Raw genomic sequence first — 23,013 nt, 5'->3', positions numbered from 1 at the left:
ATTGGAGGGAGCACACTTCTGCAAGTCCCCGCTGAGGGCTCTGGCTCTCAGTAGGCACACGTGCACCTCAAACAGAGCAGAAAGGACAGTGTCTCCTTCTCAGTGTGTTTTGTCACTTGGCAGTGGGTCATCCCTAGCTGTTCCTGTCGTGTCAGCCAAGAAGTGATGTGCCGTTAAGGCACAAGGAGGAAAATATGACTAGTTAAACATCTCAAAAAAAACATTTCCAACACAATAAAGCATGAAGCTGCAACATGAAAGGGAACTTCAGCCATGAAGATCTAACAACACTAATCCTTTTAATATTATAGAGGAAGAAAGATCAAAAAGAGTAATAGATTTGAAATAAGTCTTAAAAGAACCGGTCTGGAGCTGCAGAGGCCATTGGGGCCATATGCTGAGCAGAAACAGGATGTTTCCGGTACATCTACAGCAAGCTCAAAGGAAACTACCCTCTCCCCAGCACATCTGTCTTTCAACACACCCAAGCACATCCACACCCTTCGGAAAGTTGTGGGCAGAGAATCACTGGAGAGCACACTAGAGTGTGATGCTGAATTCCTTCTTTCAAGGCCAGAATATACAAGCTGCCTAAAGGAAAAACACAGACCTGTCACTCCGAGCTCCCGCGTGTAGACAGCATCTGCCTACACCAGTGCATGGCAATGCTTCACCAGCTCAGCTTTCGGGGGACTGCGCTGAGGAGGAGTTGGCCGCTGAGGTCAGGTGGGGAAGTCCACCCTCAGCCTTCAGGTCTCATTGGCAGTTAGGTCAAGGAACACAGCAAATCAATGGATTTTTTTCCCCCTTTTTCATGGAAAGTAATGAGCTATTTTTATATCCTTGTAACAGCCTTTGGACTGTCAGTAGAACGTGGGAGGTTTTATAGTAAATGTTTTTCCTGACATTTCTCAGAGACAGCAGGAAATAATCAGCACATAATTAGAGAAGCTGTGCTGAAAAGACCTGAAAATATCTATAGATCTATGTAGAGTGCAAAGGACCTTTTTATTCCTAATCGACCTCAGTGAAGGTGAAACTTAAAGCATTTTATAGAAATGTAAGATGGTTTTACAGAAATTACTCGAAGTGTATGCCAGCAGAATAGCCAACCTGGTGAGTCTTGGTAATTTTTTCTCCTCTCTTCTCCCTTTCCCTGTGGAAATGCTCTCTTCTGGCCTTTCAGACATGTAAGAGCACATTCTATGATGTGTCACTGGAAAAAAAGATTTTCTTGACAAATTGGGACACTTGAAAGTAAGACAGTATTTCAAAATATAGCCAAGAGCATGCTAGGCAGGGCACTAACCTGGAATGGAGGAGGCCAGAGATGATAGCTACTGTGCCTCATTTCACCTGGGAGTTGGCCCTTCCCTCCCAGGCTGTGTGTTTCACACTGATGCAAGGCAATTCTGCCCTGCTTTTGGCCAGGAATTTCTTCCTGGGCTGCAGAAGTCTTTCTATTGCAAGCTTCAGCATAACCAATATCCACCTGGTTTTGCTGAATTCGCATTAAAATAGTCTGTCACCCTTCCAGCTGGGTTTCCCAGGACTAATTTCTCTCTCAGGGGCAGGCAGGTCCAGAGCTGCTTGGCTGTGGAGGAAACGGTCTGTCTTTGCCTGAGAAACATGCATGGTAGCAATTCCCCTGGAAAATGGGAGGTGGGCCTGATAATCTCTATTCAGGCAATTTTTGCCCCCTCAAAAATAGTATGTGTCTAATCAGCAGGAAAAACTCTGCAGGAAACTGAACAATCTGGTCTAATCATGAAGGTAAATCTACATGCTCCAATGCTCAGTGGGCCTCCTATAGACTCAAGTGACTCCTGAGGAGACTGTTCCAGTCTATCAGTTAAACAAATATGTAGGGAAACTGTTTTCAGAAAGTCTGATTATGTAATCAGCAGAGTGAAACAGCTCCTTCAGAACTGTCCTCATCTGTTGAGTAATTACTGAGTTGGGACAGGGGGGGCAAAAGTCTCCTTTCAAACATACGGAAAGACTAGATGCACATGTGGAGTAGCTAATTTTAAAACTGCAGCATATCCTCCATTTCCCCTCTCTCCCCCTTCCAGAATACCAGAGTGGTTAGATCACATCCCAGAGCAGTCACTTGCTATGGTTTCTTTCCCCCCACTACTTTCTTTTATCAAACACATTTCTTTCTTTTCCTCTCTTCTGCTCCCAGGCAGAGATCATATACACTAGGCTGTAGCCTGGGGCAAATGTTGTCTAGTCAAGTAACACGTAAAAAAGAAAAAAAATCTTTTTTCCAAATGAGGTCTTATAATGGAGATGTTCCTAGTCCCTTGTCTGCATCGCTGCTAATGGAGGCAATGTTTTACTTAATTTACAGGCAGGCAAAAAAATCACCAGGAGACAGATGAATGTAGAGAGACTAACAGAAAAAGCTGAACACCAAGCAAACAGAAAGGCAGGACCACAAAGAAAAGGGGAAAGAAAACTAAGCTTTGCAGAATGAATAGCTTCTAATAAGTTCTAAGGAAATATTATTTTTATGGTGCCACTCTAAAAATGATGTCCTGAAGAAGCAATTATGCTGAGAACATGAATTTTGCAGCTGTATTTTCCTGTCCCTCCACCTGCCCAGTCAATGAGCCAATCAGCATTATCGTGCTGATTATGTGCCACTCGCTTTGTGCCCTCCAGTCCTCCAAGATCAAACTACCTATAGATTTTGTTAGGATGTGGAGCAAATTGCAGAAGTTCAAACAGCAGTGAATCTCCCTGCTCCCTCCCCAGTGCAGAGAGTAAAATCAGAGAAGCCATCAAGGCTTTCAGGAAATGGTGGTTTCTCATAAGGCCGCTCTGGATTCTGAGTTTCTGGATTCTGAGATTCCGAGTCATTCATGACCTGGATCTTGGGGCCGAATGCTCCCTCAGCAAGTCTGCAGATGACACAAAACTGGGAGGAGTGGCTGACACACCAGAGGGCTGTGCTGCCATTCAGAGAGACCTTGACAGCCTGGGGAAATGGGTGCAGAGGAACCTCATGAAGTTCAAAAAAGGGAAATGCAAAGTCTTGCACCTGGGGAGGAATGACCCCATGCACTAGTACAGGCTGGGAACCAACCAGCTAGAGAGCAGCTCGTCAGCGAAGGACCTGGGGGGACTGGTGGACAAATAGTTGACCGTCAGTCAGTAATATGCCCTGGCTGCAAAGAAGAGCAACAGCATCCTGGGCTGCATTAGGCAGAGCATAGCCAGCAGGTCGAGCAAGGTGGTCTTTCCCCTCTACCCAGCACTGGTGAGGCCACATCTGGAGTGCTGGGTCCAGTGCTGGGCTCCCCAGTACAAGAGACGTGGACCTACTGGAGTGAGTCTAGTGAACGGCCATGAAGAAGATTAAGGGATTGGACTATCTCTTATATGAGGAGAGGCTGAGAGAGCTGGGACTCCTGGAGAAGAGAAGACTGAGGGGGGGCTTACCAATGTGTATAAATAACTGATGGGAGGGTATAAAGAGGATGGAGCCAGACTTTTCTCAGTGGTGCCCAGCAACAGAACGAGAAGCAATGGAAACAAACTGAAACACAGGATGTTCCATCTGAACATAAGAAAACACTTTCTTACTGTAAGTGTGGTCAAACACTTGAATGAGTTACCCAAAGAGCTTGTGGAGTTTCCATCCTTGGAGATTTTCAAAACTCAACCAGACATGGTCCTGGGCAATCTACTTCAGACTGGGAGTGGGGAGGTGGGAAGGTGGATCAGAGGATCTCCAGAGGTTCCTTCCAGCTCCAACTATTCAGTCATTCTGTGAGTTTCCTTTGACTTGGTGCTCAGTTCTGTTAAATGAGAAACCATCTGAGGTCTTAGGGGCTTGGTGCTCACAAGTCCTTAATGAGTTCAGCTAGAAGTGGGCTTGTCTCATCTTCACCTCTAAAAATTCCCTGCTCAGAAGTGCCTCTATGTAGGCACTCACCAGCTGACTCCCATCTGCTCCCAGCCTATCCCATTGCCTTTTTTATGTACATTCCTCTGATGGGACAGTGAAATGAGTAGAAAATAGCACTGACAGGCAGCTGTCTACAAGATTGCTAGCTTGTGCTGTGGCTTTGGAAAAAATACTTCTGCTCTGTGCCTCAGTTTCCCCACCTGATTATTAAACCTTAGCCCATAGGTAGAGGGAGCACTAATAGGCATGCTAGAAAAGCTGCTGCAATTTAACCACGTGCATTTTATGATGATTTGACTGAACTGCAAAACCCCTGTGTGCAAAACTATTTTCACCGTCACTGGACTGGTTACCTCATCTCACCTAATCTTAAATGTTGACAGCATTGAAGTCTCCACCTAGATGAGCTGCTCCGAGCTTCTGCAGGGAAACAGGCAGGGAACTGACCTCTTCCCAGCACCTACTTTAGGAAGGGCTGCCTTGCATCAGAAGTGGCTGTTTGCCTCCGTAGAGTAGAAAGGGCACTTTGGCATCCAGCACAGATGGAAAGAACTATATTGCATTCTCCCATGTTTACTGAAATGAATCCTATCCTTATTAATGCAAGCTGCACAAGAGTTAAACTATGTCCCCACCAGCTGAACCAGACTGATTTTAAGCGGGCACAGTTTAATCTGTGCAACTCTCCAAGATATCAGCCCTTCAGAAAATAATGTTGTTTTGCAGACTGTTACATAAGTCTCATATAAAGATGAAGTATCATTCTGAGTCCAAAACATATAAAGGCTCCAAAACAGGCAGCTGGATGGAAAAAAAGACCAGAGTATAACTCTGCAATGGCTAGTCAACATGTGAAACAAAAGGATGAAATGCTGCATGTGGCAAAGCTGTCTTCTCAGCTGTTATTTGGGAGTGTTTGAAAGAGTTAAGCCCAATACTGGAATGTCTTGGGAATGTTGGCAGAGGGAGAGAGGGAAAGCGAGCGGCTTTTTTCCTCCCTCTGGAAGGAGTCCCAGGACTTAGCTTTCAAAGTGATGACTTTGGATCCGAGTTTGTTTCTTGGTTCTGCAGCGGAGAGCTGGGAAGGGATGCAGTGTAACCAAGAAGCCCTTCGTGAGGGATGTGCAACTCTCTTCCTAAGTCAGGATAGATATTTTTACCTTTTCCCTGCTCATCCCTGGGTGCAGCAGAATTCACGTTGAGAAGATACATGCGGGAAGAAACCACATCCTGAAGGGTGTGTGTGAAGGAAGAAAGACACATCCCCAAACAGTTTATTTTGGCTGCTGTTTTTTGTTGTCAGGTTTTTGGGGGTTTTGGGTTTTTTTCCTTTCTCCTCCTTTGATGGAAATTGTGGTGGCTTTTTAACCCTGCAGTTCATAAGGCGCCTGGGGATTAGCGGATCGCTTCTGAGCAGGGAGTCCGGGTGTTTCACACAGGGAGCTGGCATGGCTGCAGTGCTCTTTGGCTTTGAGGATCTGCTCTACAGCTGGGACAGCCTGGTGTGGAACCTGACGTCCCGGGCCCTGAGGACCTGCCGCTTTGGGAACCTGAGGGTTCTGCAGCTCATGCTGAAGCCATGGTGCATTTCCAGAGCCGTTTATCAGGTAGGGTTTCCAAACACCAGGCCAGAGTCGCCGAGCCTGACTCAGGTCCTGCAGAGGGGAAACCGCCTTGGAATCACACAGGGTCCGATCCCATTCCTACCAGAAATGGTGGGAGCTGAGGATGCCCCACGCACGGGAGATGTCTGGGAGGAGATATCCAGAATGTGAGGCTGGCCATGGGGTTTCCCAAGGCTGGACACGGGTCCAAGTTCTCCTTCCCGCAGAGCAGGGGGGAATAAGTGAATGCAAATTAAGGATCAGTCTGCTACATACCTCATCTTTGTGAAGCTTTGTTCTCATAGGAACAGCCAGCCTTAGCTGTGCTGTGTCCTCACACAGTCCCCACGCTTGCACAATAGTAAGTTAGAGCTTATCCGGAGGGAAGGATGCCTAAAGACACGTAACCTGCTTGTGGAAAATGGGCAAATCCGTTTAGTTTTAAATCGCAGTAGCACTAAGTATCCCTAATACATTTATGCAATGCTTTCTGACTGTTCAGCTTTATAACGTCTGAGGTACCTGATTACCTGAAATGTTTATTTTATTTTACTTTATTTGGTACATAATCTATGTGGTATATAAACTGCCTCCCCCCTTTCCCCCTCTGCTGTTCTGAACAGGGTGGACATGGAGACTTAGTGCTTGGTCTATTGGCTTCTCCGTAGAGCTATGATAACTGTTTGCAGCTTGAGGTATAACTGAACAGCTCTAATAAACTACATTTGTTTCTGAGACTTGCTAAACTGGGTTAAATAATGTGAGCTAACATAACAGTGAAGGTACTAGAAATGGATACCAGTTTTGATAGCAATTCTTATTCCAGTCCATAGGTGAGTCCAGGTTAAAATGATCCTGTAAGCTAACAACTATTCAACTCATCTGTTTTGCTAATCAGCTTTAGACAACTGAGGCCAAACATTTGTTCCGCCGCAGAGACAAACCCGTGGTTACAATATTTATCAGCTTCACAGGTTTGCCTACTGCTGGATGTTGGATTGACCGATCAGCATTTGCATTTTGAAAAGACATTTTCTGCTACTCCAATTTGCTTTGTATTTTGCTTTTCCTGTGTTTTGGGAGTCCCTATGTGTGAAGCCAAGGTTTACAGAACAGGCCAGAATAAAAGCTTGTAGAAATTGTGTGTGTTGGTTTGAGGGAGACCAGGGGAAGAATCTTAGTGAATTCAGCAAACTTTGAATAGGCTTCAAACCGAGCTCTGGTTTCTGCAGACTTCAGAAATAGATTTTATGGCTTTCTTTGGCGTTCAGCAGGCATGGGCAGCATGTTTATTTTAAATATTTGTTTGTACTAGAAGATGTCCGCAGCTAATAACCGAAATCCGCTGCCCAGAAGGATCTCTAGTCCCATTAACTCTCCTGGTGGCCTCAGACACAGCTTTGAAAGCCGTGTGGGAGCAATTGCAACAACAGTGCAGGAGGAGGAGCGCATGGCCCTGTGCCCACTCGCCTGCCGTTTGGTGGGAGGTCGTACCAGTGGTACCAAGTCAGGCCAAAGCCGCTCCCTTCCTCACCCCATCTGCTCTTAGGAGCTTATTTTAGGCCCTGAATCTGAGGCCAATTAGCTGACGTGGGCCTGGGACAGGGGAAGGGGGAGAAAGAGATCTCACACTCCACTGGTCAATGCTGAATCCCCTTTTACCCTCCAATATTTGCCTATGTAGCCATTTTTACCCACCAAAGTTGAGGAGAAACCATTAGACACATCCAGTCTCAGACTGTGAATAACCTATCTCCAACTAAACACCATTTGCAGGGGGATGCTACCACCCGTGGAAGCTAGATATCTCTCCTAGGATTGATGATCTTGTCCCAGATCTACACTGATGTGAGCACAGAGCTCATGGTGCAGTGTACCATACACCACGCACACGTATTCAGCCCCATCCCATGGCACTACATCCTCTTACCGGCATGTTATCCCCCCTCCCTGGAGTCAGCAGGGAAATGGAATGGGCAAAGGCGCCTCCCTGTTCCCGAATCAGCATGCTTTTCACTTCCCAGAAGAGAGCGGCCCTTCCTGGGAGAGCCGAAGAGGCACGCCGCTCTGCGGCTGCACCGCTGATGGCACCATGTGGATCTCGGGCCAAGAACAGGGGATTTCGTATCGGCTGCTTTCCTTCACCAGCTGTGTGATAAATTGTATTATTAGTGGTCAAGCTGATAGCTGATGAGCTGATAGCTAACTCTACACTTGTGTATATTAATCCTAACAATATTTCCTCCAGTAGCCACCATCCCCCACTTTAAATGCTGACAGGGTATCTTAGTGGGTTATTGCCTGGACAGAGAGCCTGAAGGTTTAATCTTCCTACCCTGATACACTGACTGGTCATTGTTTAGATGAGCAAATAATCTTGACCATGCTAGTTTTGCTGCCTGCAATATATTAGATCAGTAGATCAGCTGCAGGACCTCTGCCTGGTACCAAAACTAAAACAACCTTAAAAAGAAACATTAGTAGGCTTTGTAAAATTAATGAAAACATTCTGCCTCATATTCCATAAAAATACATATCTCTTTCTTTTATGCTTTTTTTTCTTCAAGCTAATCACTTCCAAGGGCGTCTGTGCTTCTGGGAACCATTTGCTGGCTCACCCCTGCTGGGTCTGACTTCAGGGTGTCACAGCAGTGAAAAATATTTTTCTCATCATTTCTATTATGTTTTAGAGAACAGGTGGGAGCAGATTACAGGGAAAAGTGTTTGCATGACTTTATGTTGGTTTGACTGTCAAGACAAGCCACCGGTTTGTAGGGTCAAGATGGGCTGAGTAGGTGCCCTGGCAGGTCTCAACTGTGCTTGTCTCACCTCTGCAAGGTGGACCTGGTAGCAGCACCGTCCAACTGCGCTGCAGAGCATTGGCTCGGCTCGCAGCAGCCTCCTCACCATATTTTTGTCCTGATGGAAATCTGTAGGCACGTGCATCACAGACTGTCCTTTTGTAACCTGTAACTCCTACACATTTGGGACACCTTAGATTTACTTCCTGGGCCTGTTGAATGAATTTACACAGGTGCCCATCAGAGCATTTCCCTCCTGAATGAACATCACAAAACTCAGATAAGTGCTCAAATGTCCTTGAACTTCACCCTGACAAAATTTCCACCATCTCCAAAGGAGAGGAGAAAACCCAGAGGTATCGTAGTCACGGCCCATCCTGTGCTTAGAAAGAGCAAAGTACAGCTGTGCCAGCATTAACCTTCCCTTGCCTTGGTGTGATCCAGATCATGGCAGAGAGCTTGCACAGGCATCAAACACAGCTGGGCAGAGGGGAGTATGCGCAGTTACTTGCAAACAGATGGGAACAAGAATTCAGAAGCTCGTCCCACTAAAATCCATACTGGTCTCAGATGAAATGAAGGATCCCTTTTGGGAGATATCCCTAAGAAGCTAGAAAACTATGAAGTCAGAATGGGCCTAGAAAGGACTTCAAGCCACCAAAACGCTATCAGCTCTAAGCAGGCCCCTTTCCAACCCTCCCAGGCTCTGCCTGCATGCAGTGGTTCATCTGCTGATCCAAGAGCAAGCTGTGGGCTGCTGGGGGTCATTTCGGTAGCATCCCATTTGCTGCTGGGGTGTTTTTGTGCATCCCCTCCCCAGCCTTGTGGGCCATGAACCCTCAGGCTTCCCAACAAGATGCAGAGGTGGAAGGCACCAGCTGGGAACCCAAAGGAGCAGCAAGACAGATCTGGGCAGTGTAAGCACAAGCCAGCTGTGAATCATTGCAGAATAGCTTTTATAGCCATCACAAGAGGGATTTGAGAAATTGCCTCCATCATATAATATGGCTCAGTTAAATGTGTCGGACTGGTGTTTTTACATGGAGCTTTCTTTGTAGAACCAGCATCAGCAAACGGGGCACGTGTGTGGCCTCCTTTCCCCAGTCCCCAGACACCTTGCTCTGTCCTCGCGGTGTGGCACCCACTGTGCCAGAGCTGGGCAATCTCCCAAAGCACTGGCTCTCTGTGAGGACACCAGTGGCACATGCAGAGCATCAGCACCCACTGGTGACCCCTTTGAGAGCCAGCAGGAAGGATCAGAGCCCCTTCATGCTTCCTGGGGACAGTATGTCTCCTGCTTCTCCATGGTCCACAAAGACCCCCTAACAGCGGATGGAAACTTTATTGGACAGGGTTATGCTAACATGTAGGAAAGGGAGAGAAATGCCTCATCTTCACAGCACACCTGGGAAACATAAAAAAGCTCTCTTTCTTCTTTTATCGCTTTCCAAATGTTTGAGGTTTGTGGAGGGTTTTATGGCAACACTACTACAATTCCTCTGCAGAGGGAAATGATGTGCAGGACCCAGATATGCACATCACTGAAGAGGACTCAGGTCCTCCTTTGCACCGCCAGACAGGACTGGAGCTCTTGGGGTTGTTGTGTGAACTGTCCTACCCAGTGATCTGGGTCAGCGCTAGAACCCAGCAGGTAAAGATTAAACCAAGGTTTGATTTTCTGGTTGGTTAGTACAGTAACTGTTGGGCCACATGCCTTGGTGAAGTTTCCAGCTGAAATGTTGATGATGAGGTACATGGTGGCATTCAAGGAATTTTGGTAGTGATTTACAAGGCAAAACCATTTGAGATCTACTTATTCTTGGGCTGATAGCACTCTAGACTGAATACCTCCATGAACTGAAAAGAGGGAATAAAAACTTCCACCATTAACTCCCCAACATAACTCTGGCATGCACTGGGTCACTTTCTAATTCCTATGGAAAAAGAGGAATTAAAGAGGGCCTGGTTGCAATGACAGAGATATGTTGATCTCCACACAATGTGCATCATTGCCTGCATACTAATGCAAACAGTGCTGTCTGTTCTCATTTTAAGCCACTGAGTCAGGAAAGTTTCTGGTATTCCTTCCCTAGACTCTTGTTTCCACCACACAAACCCTGAAAAACATCTGTGAGTTTGCTGTTTCCCTTCTGCAGTCCCATCTACTAATTATACAGAAACAAAGCTAAGACTGTACAGAGGCCATGATCCAGATTTATTGCCAATGCAATGGGCAATGGCTTCTTGAAAAGAAAAGGAGCTCCAGGCATCAACATAACCAGTGCAACTTACATTATTTTTGGCAAGGGAGGCTTTGGTTTCTTGGCTCTTGGAAAATCAGCTCCATGTTATAACAGCAGCAACGCATTAGCAGAGGTAGATGAAAGAGCAACTTTGGGGTGATACTGGATGTTGCCGTCACGATCTCGTGCTGTCCATCAGAGGTTTCAGCCTTCAAAGGAGAACTGACATAGCAGTCAGAAGTGTGGAGTTATTTGGGCTGTGCTCCGACCTATACAGTTGTTACAGGTTGAAACGGCCAAAAATTCTTCTTCCATTTGTGGTGGAGTGATTGTGATTGGATTTGACTTTCAGAGATGCTGAGTAGCTCCATTTCTCATTGTCTTTAAGTGTTGCTGTGATACTGAGGATATCTGAGAACTAGGGACTCTTGGTACCCTGAAGCAAGGTACTATCAGCACTCTCTGACTGCATTTCTCCTCCTGGGAAGCAAATCCTTCTGCAAGACCACAGAAGGAATGCATTTGTCTGCATAGCTTGAACAGAACAACTTGCCCCTCACAAGTCTACTCTGTTATCATTGTGCTAATACTTACTAGTCGCTATACTTTAATTGCGATGAAGGCTTGCTATATTTTAATTGTGTTTTATAATCTTTCATGTGGCTTTCTGTCTATATGACTGAAATCCATTTGAAAAAGGAGATTAGCAAATAATGAAGTTCCAATTGGAGCTTTCAGACACATAGACTGTTGTGAGAGATGTCACAGAGCTATTGGGTGTATTTTTACCAGTGCCCAGAAGATGTCTGACCGCTATGACCAACTGAAAAATGGCCTTGTGAATTAACACAGTGCATGCATTTGCGGAAATACTCACATTTCAGGAATTGCTGGGGGAGGGCTGGTTTATTCTTGGACAGGCAGTAAGCTTTGTATTTTTAACATGCTGAAGATACTTCACTATTTATTTAATCTCCATGTCCATCAACAAATATTTTGGTTTGCCGGCTATGTCTGTGCAGTGTCAAAGAACATTAGGCAAACCAGGACCTACATCCTCAGTAAAAATGTGTTTATGTGACTGCCTGTTTAAAACCCCACCAACTGCTCTTACCCAGTCCGAGGCAGACTGTTGAACACAGAGCAGTCTCTGGAGGAGCTGTAATACCAAACCTCACACACATTTAATTGCTCGCATACTGTACACAGTAGTGGTGTGTGCTTTTTACACAGTGCTTTTTATCCACAAAGTGCTTTGCAAAGGAGGCTAAGTAGTATCATCTCTATTTTTACTGCTGCAGAAACTGAGGCAGAGAGAGTTGAAATGACTCGCTTGAGGCTATAGACATAAGCACAGAATTGTCTACAATACCTCATTGTTCCCCATGTATCCAGTTATATGTGATTGGATTAAGGAAGAAACTGGGCTATAGCATTCTGGGGCTGGGCATTAACCTAAAATGAAGAAGAGAAGAGAGTGAGACTGCTTTTGCCATGCTTTTGCCACCCTCCGCCTCACTGCCACAGGCACAGACAAGCTCAGCTGGGAGGCCATGTAAACCTCCAAAACTCATCCTCCTTAGGCCCTGTGGCTGGCTACCTTTCTCCCCTTATTTGCCAGATCCACCCTGAAATTGCACAACTGTTGGAGAGAACACACCTCACGTGTGTTTCCCACGCAGTGCCTGCTGCTGGTGAGTGGTTACTGGTTGGTTTTCATCGTTAGCATTATAAGGTTGGCCTGAAGATCTTTGGGGTTTTTCCTCGTTCAAGCTGCTCACTCCCGGGATTTCTGGCATGTTGCTGGGCATCACATCCATAAAGGCACAGGCTGTTAACTACCTCGCAAAGGGCTCTAAGACATCCTTCGGGGCTCAGGGTGGATGCTGAAAGCTTGAATGAGGACCACTGAGGTCCTGGTTTGGAAAGGACAAAATGGAGAGGTAGGACAAAGTCCCTCCATTCACTGAAAAGTGTAGGTAGACCTGAAGAGAGCCACATATAAACTCATTTGCTTCAGCATCTTTCTCAAGTCACAGCAGAATGATGCTTACTTTTTAACTTTTTTTAAGCCAGCACTGGGAATATATTGTGTTTCAGCCCTTGTGTTTCAACACTTCTGCCCTTTCTCCAGAAACTAGCATCCCACCCACCTCGTTCCCTACCAGGGATATGATTTACCCTCTCACAGGGGAGAAATTTGGAGAAATCCATACTTGTTTCAGCATCATTTCTCATCCTGGTTTTCTTGAAGACACTGTGTTATGTCTAAGCACAATTAGGAATTCAGGATCAAAAGCAGCATTTTGCAAGCATTTTGCTGCCGTAAAAAGCTGTATGAATCAATGTCAGTCAGAAGAGAGGAAGGAAAGGGCTGAAATGTTAAACATACCATTTCAGATTGGTAAAACTTGCAGCTTTTGATTTATAGCTTCATCATCAAGTAGATTAATGTGGAATTCAAACACGAGCAGCTCTTTGCTTTCGTTTCAGGCCTGACATATTAGCATTTCACATTAATCTAGTCAGCTACAGAATGATGAAGTCTGAAGAAACAGGGCATTAAGGGTGTGGGAGTGTCGGGTGGGCAAGCAAAAAGACCCAGCAAACTCACAGCTAAGTAGGTAAAACAGAGAGCATGGGACCTTATTTAGGTCTTGAATTTAGGTCTTGTACTTGAGGCTATGAGGAGTGACTCATTTGAAGTCAGCAAGCCCAGGTCCTTCCTACTCTGGTTCCAGGCTGAGGGCATTTTAGTGAGCTTGTTGATTTTGTCTCAGGAGCACAACCAGCAGCTGATTTTTTTAAAAGCACTGCTGGGAGGGGAACAGGTAGGAAGGAGGCCAAAAGCACTCAAAATGAAAAATGAAGTGTCAGTGTGAGACAGGAATTCACAGTGCAGTGGAATCTCACGGGCAGGACACGCGTTTTCTGTTTTTTGATTACTGGTGTATAATACTGTCATCTTGGAAGGAAAATGAGTTCCATCCCAAGAGAAAGGATACAAGAGACAAGGCGGATGAAGGGTTTTTTTGCTTCAGTGTCATTATTTACATTTGTCTGAGTGTGGTGGCAGCGGGTGTTGGTGCCATTCATAACTCTGTGCTCTCAGAGCTCCTTGCCCGAGGCTGCTCTGTCCTCAGGGCACCAAAATGCTTTGGAGCAGACAAAGTTCAGGAGGGATCAGGCCTCCTGAAACCATCCCGTGTGGTATCGTAACTGGGTCAGGCCCCTCCGAGCCTGCAGCCCATCTAATTCTCAGTTTTAGGTGGAGGCAACTGTGATTTTTCCCTGGCACTCTTTGCTGAGCTAGTCCACAGGCTGCAGAGCTGCCCTTGGGGCTTCTCAAACTTTATTGCCACATATTTAAGCATTTATGAGACTTGAACTGCTTCCCTTAAAAGAAAACAACAACAACCAAGACTAATCACAAAAAAGAGGAAAAAACCCTCCACCCAAAAGCCCTGGAGTTCCAGAAAGGGCTAATTAGCCTCACATGTTTCTGAAAGCTGCTCGGGAGCTTTTGGCTCTGAAAGTTTCTCACCCCATCTTCATTACAGGCAGAAGCAAAGAGGGTTGGACAGGCAAGGGAGGGGAGAAAAAATGCAAACGTTAAAAGTTCATCTTTGCCAGAAAGCACATCCAAGTGGGCAGAAGAAAAACTTTTTTAAAGCAGTCTGTGAAGGAACCCCAAGCCTTTTCTACTCACGGCAACTCTGGCAAAAGCACAAGAGGTGTTCAATAAGTTCCTGTCCTCAGGTATTTTAACAACACACTGTAAAATTTCCCTCAGGATTTGCTATTGTTCTCCCCTGCCTTTCTGGAGCTGGCGAGCGCTGGGGCTATTTGGCAGGGTCCTTGTCGCACCACCAGCCCCACCGCCTGCTTCTTCCGTAACTCAGTGGAGCATTGTTATCAGCGGAGAAGAGGTAAAAAGGTTACCGCCGCAAAATAGCCAGCTAGAAACGGGTGCTAATCGCCAGCTGGGGCATGCCAAGTCAGCCGGCCCAGGGCTGATCTCCATCCCCTGCCGGGCTGGGCGACAGGCGAACAGCAGTCCGGTCCAGGTAAAGCCAGAGGGCTACTTCGGACATCCTGTGGGCATTTGATTCAAGGTGAAATGTTGCAGTACACATACCTATATGTAGGTTCATACCTTGAACCCACATTGTCCCACCTATCCCTCTTTAACTGAACTTTTCGCAATAAGGGGAGGAAATCAAGTGGCCAAGTCTCATGACTGAGCTCTTTTTCTCTCAAGCCTCTTAAAAGGGGACAAGTCTTTGGCATTGTTTTATTTCCGTGTAGATTTTTCCAACCTGCCTCTCTGTAGGAAACATTCAATCTCCAGGACTAGTCTGTTCTTCAGAGAGGAGTCTGGCTGCCCAGGTTATGAACAGAGGAAGAGTCTTTCATGGTGTTATTTCTAGTCCGCTAATAAATGGGTTAAGATTGCCAGTACAGCTTATGCAGGCCACTGGCCAAGGAGCTGACAAAAGCAATGCTGAATTGTTTCTGGCCAGGGATAGTTTTGAATCTGTCACAAAGCTGAGCTCTCTCAATGTCCATCACCGGTGACTTGAGCAATCCAGCCTCTGTCTTTGCTTCTGGCTGAAAGGGATCAAAACTTTGCTTTCAACAAGGGCTATAAGTTGTTTCTAACTGAGACAATCCACAGCAGCTCATCCTGCTTATGACAGATACGTGCCTCCCAGCAAGCAAAGTACTATTTGATCCCAAGGGTTTGCAGAAGCTGGGTCTGAGCAGCACTTCTCTGGGTTTAGCTAGATTCTGCTCAGTATCTTGAAATGTGAGATGGGATGCACCTCGCCTTACTTTAGTTATCAAAAATTAGGCATTTCATCTAAATTATTCATGCTGGTTCCTTCCAAGATGGATGTCTTAGATAGATGGTACAAGTGACCCTCTGGAGATGCCTACTCCTTCGTGATGAAATTAGAAAGAGCTGAGACCACTAAACCGAACTAGGTGTCAAAGTACCAAACACCTACAGTCCTGTGAGGTAGATCCCAGTCATGCTGTTCTGATTAAAGTCATCCAAGGCCTGGATCCTAAAGTGGAAAATACTGGAAGCCCTCAGGAAGGTAGGCAGCCATCAAGATCTTGTGCCCAGCAACCAGAGCCTGCAGCAGGAGACATCCACCTTTAGCTGTTCAAGTTGATATAACTTGCTCTGTAACAGGCCAGGCCATCAGGAGCCTATTTTTGGTAAAGAGCTTCGCCTTCCCCAGAGACACATCTGTGGGCAGTTCAATCCTCTGGAAACAGCTGAAACCAGTGGAGAGTTTTGTCTGAATAATTTCTGTCTGATTTGACCCCTTTACTGTTTTTGTCTTCTGAAGAGAAAAACCTATGCTGAGGTATATGCTAATATACCTTGTGGGTTAAGGGTAGCCCCAGAACAGGTCCATTCCCATCAGACTTTAGTGTTTTTGTTCTGTTGCATAAAATAAAATGCCCTTTGGAAAAAACTGTCTTTTTTCCCCCTCTTTGCAAAATGCTTTTGCAGCTCCACCAGAGGCTCTGCGCAATAGATGCCATTTGGATGTTCCCTGGGAACAAAGGTGGAGCTCACTAGTGCCTTTAATGAGATCCTTCCCTAGTTGTGTTTGTGGCCGCATCTGAGATGCTGCAGTGAATCATTTGCACTCTTGCAGAAACTCTATTTGCCTCCAAACATCAGCATCCAAATGTTAAGAGAAAAATAGTTGCTCTTGGGCATGGGAGCTTTGGGGAAAAACAAGCCCAAATTATGCACTTGAAAGATGACTGTTGTGATAGAGAGCAAAAAAGAACTTAAGAAAGGCTGTTAATGTCATCGCGGTAGCAGCAACAGAAGGTCCTACCTCACTTTTCCTCTGCCTCCCTGGCTGGGTTGAGGGAGATATTAAACCTTTATGCCTTTGACACATCCAAGTGGCTATGGCAACTCTTTTATCAGTATTTGCATTTATTACTTCCGTAGTTTAAATGTTAAGAGACATTTCTAGTGTCCACTCTTATTTTGACTCATCTTCCACTTCTTTATTTTAAATCTGCTATGCACTGCGCATGTTCACATGAGCTCACAGTGGAGAAGGGTTGTCATTTTCCTAAATTGGAAGCTTAGGAGGCCAAGCTGGAGGGAAGATGTTGAGGGATTTCAAACCTGCCTTTTTTCCTTCCCTTCCTTTCAGTTTGGGAGGTATTTTTTTAACCATGTGAGTCCACCGAGGACTCAAAACCAGCTGACAATGCATAGTTTCATGCTGGTCTTTTCCATCACTTCTCGAGAAGAGCTCCACGTGAGAGCCAGCTCGGCAGTGCTAAGTTTCAAATACAAAAAGTTATCCAAGGTCAAATTCCTGCGTGTTGTGAACTTCCATCTGGCACCCCAGTTGGGGATTAGTGTCCGTCCGGCACCTGGCAAAAGCTACAAGATGTCTGCTGCATTGCATAACTTACAAACGCTCTTGCATGCAGTTAATCGCTTCCTCCGCTGGTCAATGCACCACTGGAGCCAGTGGCCACAGGGACGCAAGGGCGACGGGTGCTGGCGGCTCTCGCCAAGCTCTGGGAGTGCAGCAATGTGGAAGTTACAGCAATGGCAAGCCGGCTTTGCTCCACTTCCATGGGGCCTGACTTCAAACCCTGCGTGCCTCGAGGCTTAACGTGCTTGTACGGCCACCTCCACGCTAGTAAAATGGTATCTCTCACGGTGGAAGAGAGCGCTGTTTGCGGGCTGGGAATTCTTGTGTTACAGTGATTTGCTGTACTTGGGTTGACCTCCTGTTTTTCAGCTTTTTCTGGTTTTTTAATAGTCTTAGAGCCCCTCAGCCACGGGAGCCTAGGGAGTCAGATGGATCCTCGACCACTGAGTCGAAGCTGAGACAGCCACTTCAAGTGTTGGCAGGGTTAGTGGCTAAGTTCGGTTCTGCAAAACCTCAGGCAATCAATCAGGGATTTTGCAAAACCAGACAGCAAACTAGGAATGGTTTGTCCCGGATAAATTATATCAAAACAGCCATGAGGAGAGGAGGTAGGAAAGAAGGACGGGGAATACACAACGCAGAGGCTGGATATTTTCTAACTAAAGTGAGAACAGAGTCACTGTTCATATTGGAAAAGAGAAGTTCTGGGAAGTTCACTCCGTTGCGTATTCTCGGGCATTCATCAGCTCAAATGTCTCTTAATTGCCACTATTATATCATAAACATTCCCGTAATTTCTCAATCGTAACCTCCTACAAAGGGATTCTTTCATTCTTTCCTTCTAGGGGTTCTAGCCATATTTACAGAAATCTTTTCCCCTTGGATCCTAGTCCTCTGACAGACTCAGAACTAGGAATCTGGAAGTGGGATTTTTTCTTTTTTCTTCTTTTTTAACTCCAGATGTTGCTTTACAGGCAATATGCTTTATTTAAAAAGTGTGTCACATTTTCAACATCTTTCCTGTTTGCTCCAAGATGATCAGCTCTTAACAACTGTTCTTCCTCTTATGGCAAAAGCTGAAAAGTAAATAGGCAGGAGGTCCTAACCGTCAGAAAACAGCTGAGTCCAGCTATCCCAGACGGAGGGTCCCTGACATGCTGCTGCCTTAAACATTTGGCATAGCTGACAGACTTTATTTATAATGTAAACTCCCCTTGTCAGTTCCTAAAGCCTGGCTCCAATTTTAGAAACTTTGGCTTTTCTGGGGGTGGCATTTTCCCACCATTTAGTTGAGAGCTGAAATTTTTCCTTGTAGAAAATACACTTCTGTGTCAAAGGCCAGCGACCTAAAAACTATCAGTAGTATACCGGCCTAAATATAGTGCAGAACTGAAATCTGGAATTCCTGCAAAGGAGCCAGCGTAAACAGCCATCGTCTGTGGGACTGAAGGGCGGGATGCAGCCTGGGGCCTTCTCTGTACGTTATCGCACGCCGCAGCGCCTGGATGTCCCAGCACGGCTGAGGAGCCCTTTGTGCCGTGACCCTCCTGGCCAAAGCCCTTCCCAGCTAAGGGCTGGGTTGTTCTCAGGTGTCCTGTCATTAAAGGTCTCACGGCTTGCCCCCGATGAGTTCTGAGCCACGAAGCACAAGAGGAGATGCGAGCAGGGGTGATGAATGGTTTGGAGATGTTTGCAGGAGAAACTGTCTTTGGAGCAGCGGTGGGGCTACGCCAGTAGGTTCTGACTCTGTCCCCTCCAGGGCAGTGGTGCTCAGCAGAGCTTCCTGCATGCACTGCACTCAGTTGAATCTTAGTATTAAGGGTCCAAAACAGTGATACAGATGTGAGGTTCTTGCCTGCTTTATTTGGGGTCCTAGCCAGCTCCTCACTGCAGTATGCTGAGCCTCATTAACAACACAACCCGCACCGGTGAGCTCAGAGATCATCTTCCCTCCCAGCAGAGGGAAATTGTGTATTTACAGTAATTGTGTTTTAGTGCTGCAGTTTTTGTCAGCTGAGGCCAAGCTGGAGACAAGCTGTCTGCGAGCGAGGTGGGAAGGGGCAAAAGTGTGAACAGTGAACGCAATGTCTGGCTGCATGAAGGATGCTCATCCCTATTTCTAGGTGAAGGACTTTCATACCCACCCAAAACTGAAGAGATTGTCTAACAGCTGTTCCACTGACTTGCACACACTTGTATTTCGTTCTGCAGTCTGATGTGGAAATCACCAGGTTCAAACCCTGCCACAGACTTTGCTAAGGAGTCACATCACAGTGATAAACCATAAGGACAAGCCCCTTCATGAGCGTCAGACAAGTCAGAAGTGATTGAGACTTGACCCAAGGGGTGCTGGAGATGAATGTTTGCTCCAAGGAGAAGTAACCCGCTCCCAGGTGCCCTGAAGGGAAGACTGTGATTCCCAGCAACACAATTTTGTGATAGTGAAACTAACCATGTATTTATCTAGAGATGCTTTGAGAAGCACAAACTCATTCCTATGCTTCATCTCATCTTATAGTCAATATGTAAAGCAGATCAGAAGACTCTCCTGACAAGTGCCAATACTGACTATAGCGGGGGGTGATCAGTGAAGATGGACCCATCTGCCCTGCAAAGATCTGCAGTTACATGGGGCCAGCTCCCACCCACATTGCCTTCAGCCTGGGCCTGCATCTACCATTTATTAATGCAAGTAGGTAATGTCTTATCCATTAGTCGTGGATGGGAAAGGAGTGATAATCATTAGCTCTTTCTCTCCCTCTTTCGTCAGACTTAGGAGGATTGGAAGTAAATGAAACCTGACCAGGAAAATGCAGCAGGGAATACTGAGCGCACACTGGTGAATTGGCTTCCAAATGCTCCAGGGTGGGGAAAGCTAATTTTGATCAGAGCTGATAACTGTTGGTTTACCTCACCGCTTTTCATTTCATAAACCCAGCTCTCAGTGGCACTCATTATATTGGAATATAATAGGACTCCAAACACCTTGCAGGTCTCCAGGGATTAATTGCTGTTAATATATGCCAGCCATAAGATTTCTCAGTGGGGCTTTTGCCTCTGTGTCTCGAAAGCTGGCTGCATTCTAGGGACCAATGCGTCTGTATGGCTTCTTGGGATTTTCTCCCAAGCTTTTTTTCAAAGGAGAGATCTTCTCGAAAGCTTTCTGTTAACATGCATCTTTCCCAAGAAAGAGCTTAGTTCTTAGTTACTCTGGCCAGCCAGTCTTGGCTTGCTTCTTATCCAAAACTTGCTTCTTATCAAACACATGGGATCGGAGAATTGAGTGCCAGCTAAGATCATTGAAAGATAAGAATGAAAGTTCGCACCATGTCCAGAGAAGACAGACAAATAATTAACCACTTCTACACAGGAGAGCAGGCTTACCAGCCCAGCTTAACCGCTCACTGAGGATCTAATTTAACACCATCTCTGGAGGTGCCTATCTGCTTTGGTCATGTAAAGAGAGCACCCAGTGCAACTGGGCTTCTGTCTCAGCACCTCGTAATGAGATCTGGGCAGGGTGGTGGTGACAAGTGATGACTAGATTGTGACCTTGAAGAGCCGCATTGCCCTTGAAATACTGTGTATCCCCTCTTGTACATGCATGGAAACCTCTTTCCCTCCCATCTGCTCTTTGTCCCCTTGCTTTTCTTCCCTGACTATTTTTTGCACTGGCTGTTCTTGCCAGGAGTTGCACCCCCATTTCCACCCCCTGTTCTGTTCATAAGCAAATTAAAGTGCTTGCAGATGACACTGCTTCTAGCTCCTCTAAGGCAAAACCCAAATACCACTGAGGATGCCAAGCACTGCTTAACATGTCCATAGTGCGCCTGGGGAGTGACTGGCAGCTGAGTGATTGAGCATTGTACTTCAGCAGCTGTGGACCCGTTATGTGAAGAAGACTCCTATCTTAGTCATCCCTGCTGAATTTTGATCACTCATCAATATGCTCTTTCTTTTTATATCAAGCTACCCACAAGGTCACCATGCAAAAAGAAACACACTCAGAAAAATATTCCAGAAGGATTTTTCTTGGCCATTTGGAAGTTTAGGAAATCTGCAGAATTTACCTCTGCTGCTGGGACTGGAAGGTCTTGGGATCCTGCATGACCTTTGCCTCCCGTGCTTGCTTCTCTGTTCCCACCTGCAGTCACTGGGGCTGAAATCTGTTTGGGGGGGATCGACACTTACTCTGAGTTTGTAGCAGTGCATATCGCAAGAGGGCTCAGCCAAGCTTTTCTGCGCTGCGGTAATATGCATAATAAGTGGATATCTTAATGGAACAGGGTGCAGTTGTTCAGCACAGGATTCACAGGGGCAGCACAGCCTGTGTCATGGGCTCTTGTCCTACAGATGTGAGAGAAGGCTTCCATATCATGGGCTGACAGAAATACAATTTTCTGTACAGGGTTGAGACTGTACATCCCGAGACAGAGCTGCATTAACAGCCCGTGAAACTTGTTTTTGTCTGTACAAAACATGTACGGCCGCAGCATGACAGCCCTTTCCTTGTGTCCACCATGGTCTTCACACCCATTCATGCTCCTGCCACCACACTAGACAAGGATATGGCCTGCAAATGTTTTTGGTGGCACTGTCTTGTGTCAGGTAGAGGTTCCTCCTCACAGCCCTGGAAAGGAGGAGGAAAAGTGATGCTGACTTGCTGGTTTTCAGGGTGGGCATTGTGACCTGCCCAGGGGACCTGGTGTGGAAGCAGGGATGCACGGGTGATGTGGCAGTGATGCAGAGGCAGGGCAGCCCCACTGGGCCACTCTAGACCTCTGTCAGGAGCAAGAAAATTCCCTCATTTCCAGGTTCCCCTGAATCCCCAAACTTGGATTTCTGCCAAAAAGCAGAAGTGCAATGAAATTCCAGCAAAACTTTTTGTTGCTCTTTTTCAAGCAGTGGCAGAACTGATACAGATCTTTCAAAGACCTGACGTTTCATTATAAAAATAATCAAAGATCTGTTTTTTCTTTCCCAATTTTTATTGAACTGTCCCTGGTTTGTGTGGGTTTTCCTTTCTTTCCACAAGCCTGAGCATCTGGAGATGAAAGGTGTCATAACCCATTACCAAGTGGTTCAGCTAGGCAGCATTAAATATGTGCTGTTTGACAGCAGAAACTCAAATCAGACACCAGCGCTGAACATAGCTGAGTTGGAAGTGTTTTATTGCCTTGAGCCCTCCTGTGTTTAAGCCAGGGGTACATGAGAGGATTGGACAATAGATTCCCTCTCTCAAAGCCAAATATTTACCAGAAAAAAACATCTAACCCAGAGCATCAACAAACACAGAAGTCAGGAATTAGAATAAGGCAATAAGGCATAAAGACATGATGCACAGTACCACCTAGTGACAGAGCACAGCTACATAAGAAGGGCAACTCCGCTTTCAGAAAGCACTTGCAAAATGTGGTGTCCGTTTGCCCATCTGGTCTTTCATTGTATTTCCATGCTGGGCTGAGTGTGCTACCATCTTCCACGGTGCTGAGAAACACTGGGGTTTTTTTTCTCTCTCTGCTTATGGTTTTGTTTGTGTAAATTGGACCAAAGTTGCGATAGACTGGGCTTATTGTGTCCGGCAAGAGAGAGGGGGCAGGCCGGGAAGGCGGCCGCGTTTTGCTGGCTGCTTGGGGCATGCAGGTTGCACTCTGCACGAATCGCCCACTGACTCATCCGCTTGGAATGTCCCAGGGCTTTGTGCGGACGCTGAAAGGAGAAATGCAAGGTCCAGTGAGTAACGCAGCCTTTCAGGGCATCTGAAATGAAAAGAAATGCCACAGACATGTTCCATTTGTAGTAACGATGTGAAAGAGCAGTCTGATGGGCTCTGCTCAAGAGAAGGCTTGTAACCTTTTCCATTAATTTCTTTTCAAAGAATTGCTTTTGGGAGGCTTAGCGGGATTTTATAAGCCTTAGAAGCTAAGTGTGTCTTTGTCCTGTTTTATTATTATTACTGGTCCCCTCACTCGCTCTCTCATTTAAGAGAAAGCAGTTACTGTACATTGTTGGTGT

General features: G+C 46.1%; 1 protein-coding gene across 6 annotated transcripts in view; it reads left to right on the top strand.

The window, feature by feature from the left end:
- The window catches only part of FRMD4A (FERM domain containing 4A), a 299,143-nt gene that overhangs the window by 99,088 nt on the left and 177,042 nt on the right, over window positions 1-23,013 (top strand). The window contains exon 1 of one of the 6 annotated variants that reach the window (XM_064504762.1): window positions 4,946-5,526. The exons of 4 other annotated variants lie outside the window; for them this stretch is intronic. In XM_064504762.1, the coding sequence (XP_064360832.1) occupies window positions 5,368-5,526 (159 nt within the window). In that variant the 5' untranslated portion in view covers window positions 4,946-5,367. Of the gene's footprint in view, window positions 1-4,945; window positions 5,527-23,013 lie in introns of those variants that run through there. One more of the 6 variants, XM_064504756.1, reaches the window with a different exon arrangement.

This window comes from Dromaius novaehollandiae, chromosome 1 (assembly GCF_036370855.1).
Source record: "Dromaius novaehollandiae isolate bDroNov1 chromosome 1, bDroNov1.hap1, whole genome shotgun sequence".
In the NCBI taxonomy this organism is placed as follows: Eukaryota; Metazoa; Chordata; class Aves; order Casuariiformes; family Dromaiidae; genus Dromaius; species Dromaius novaehollandiae.
Note: the sequence above shows the minus strand (reverse complement) of the source record. Positions and strands in the feature narration are given on the sequence as shown.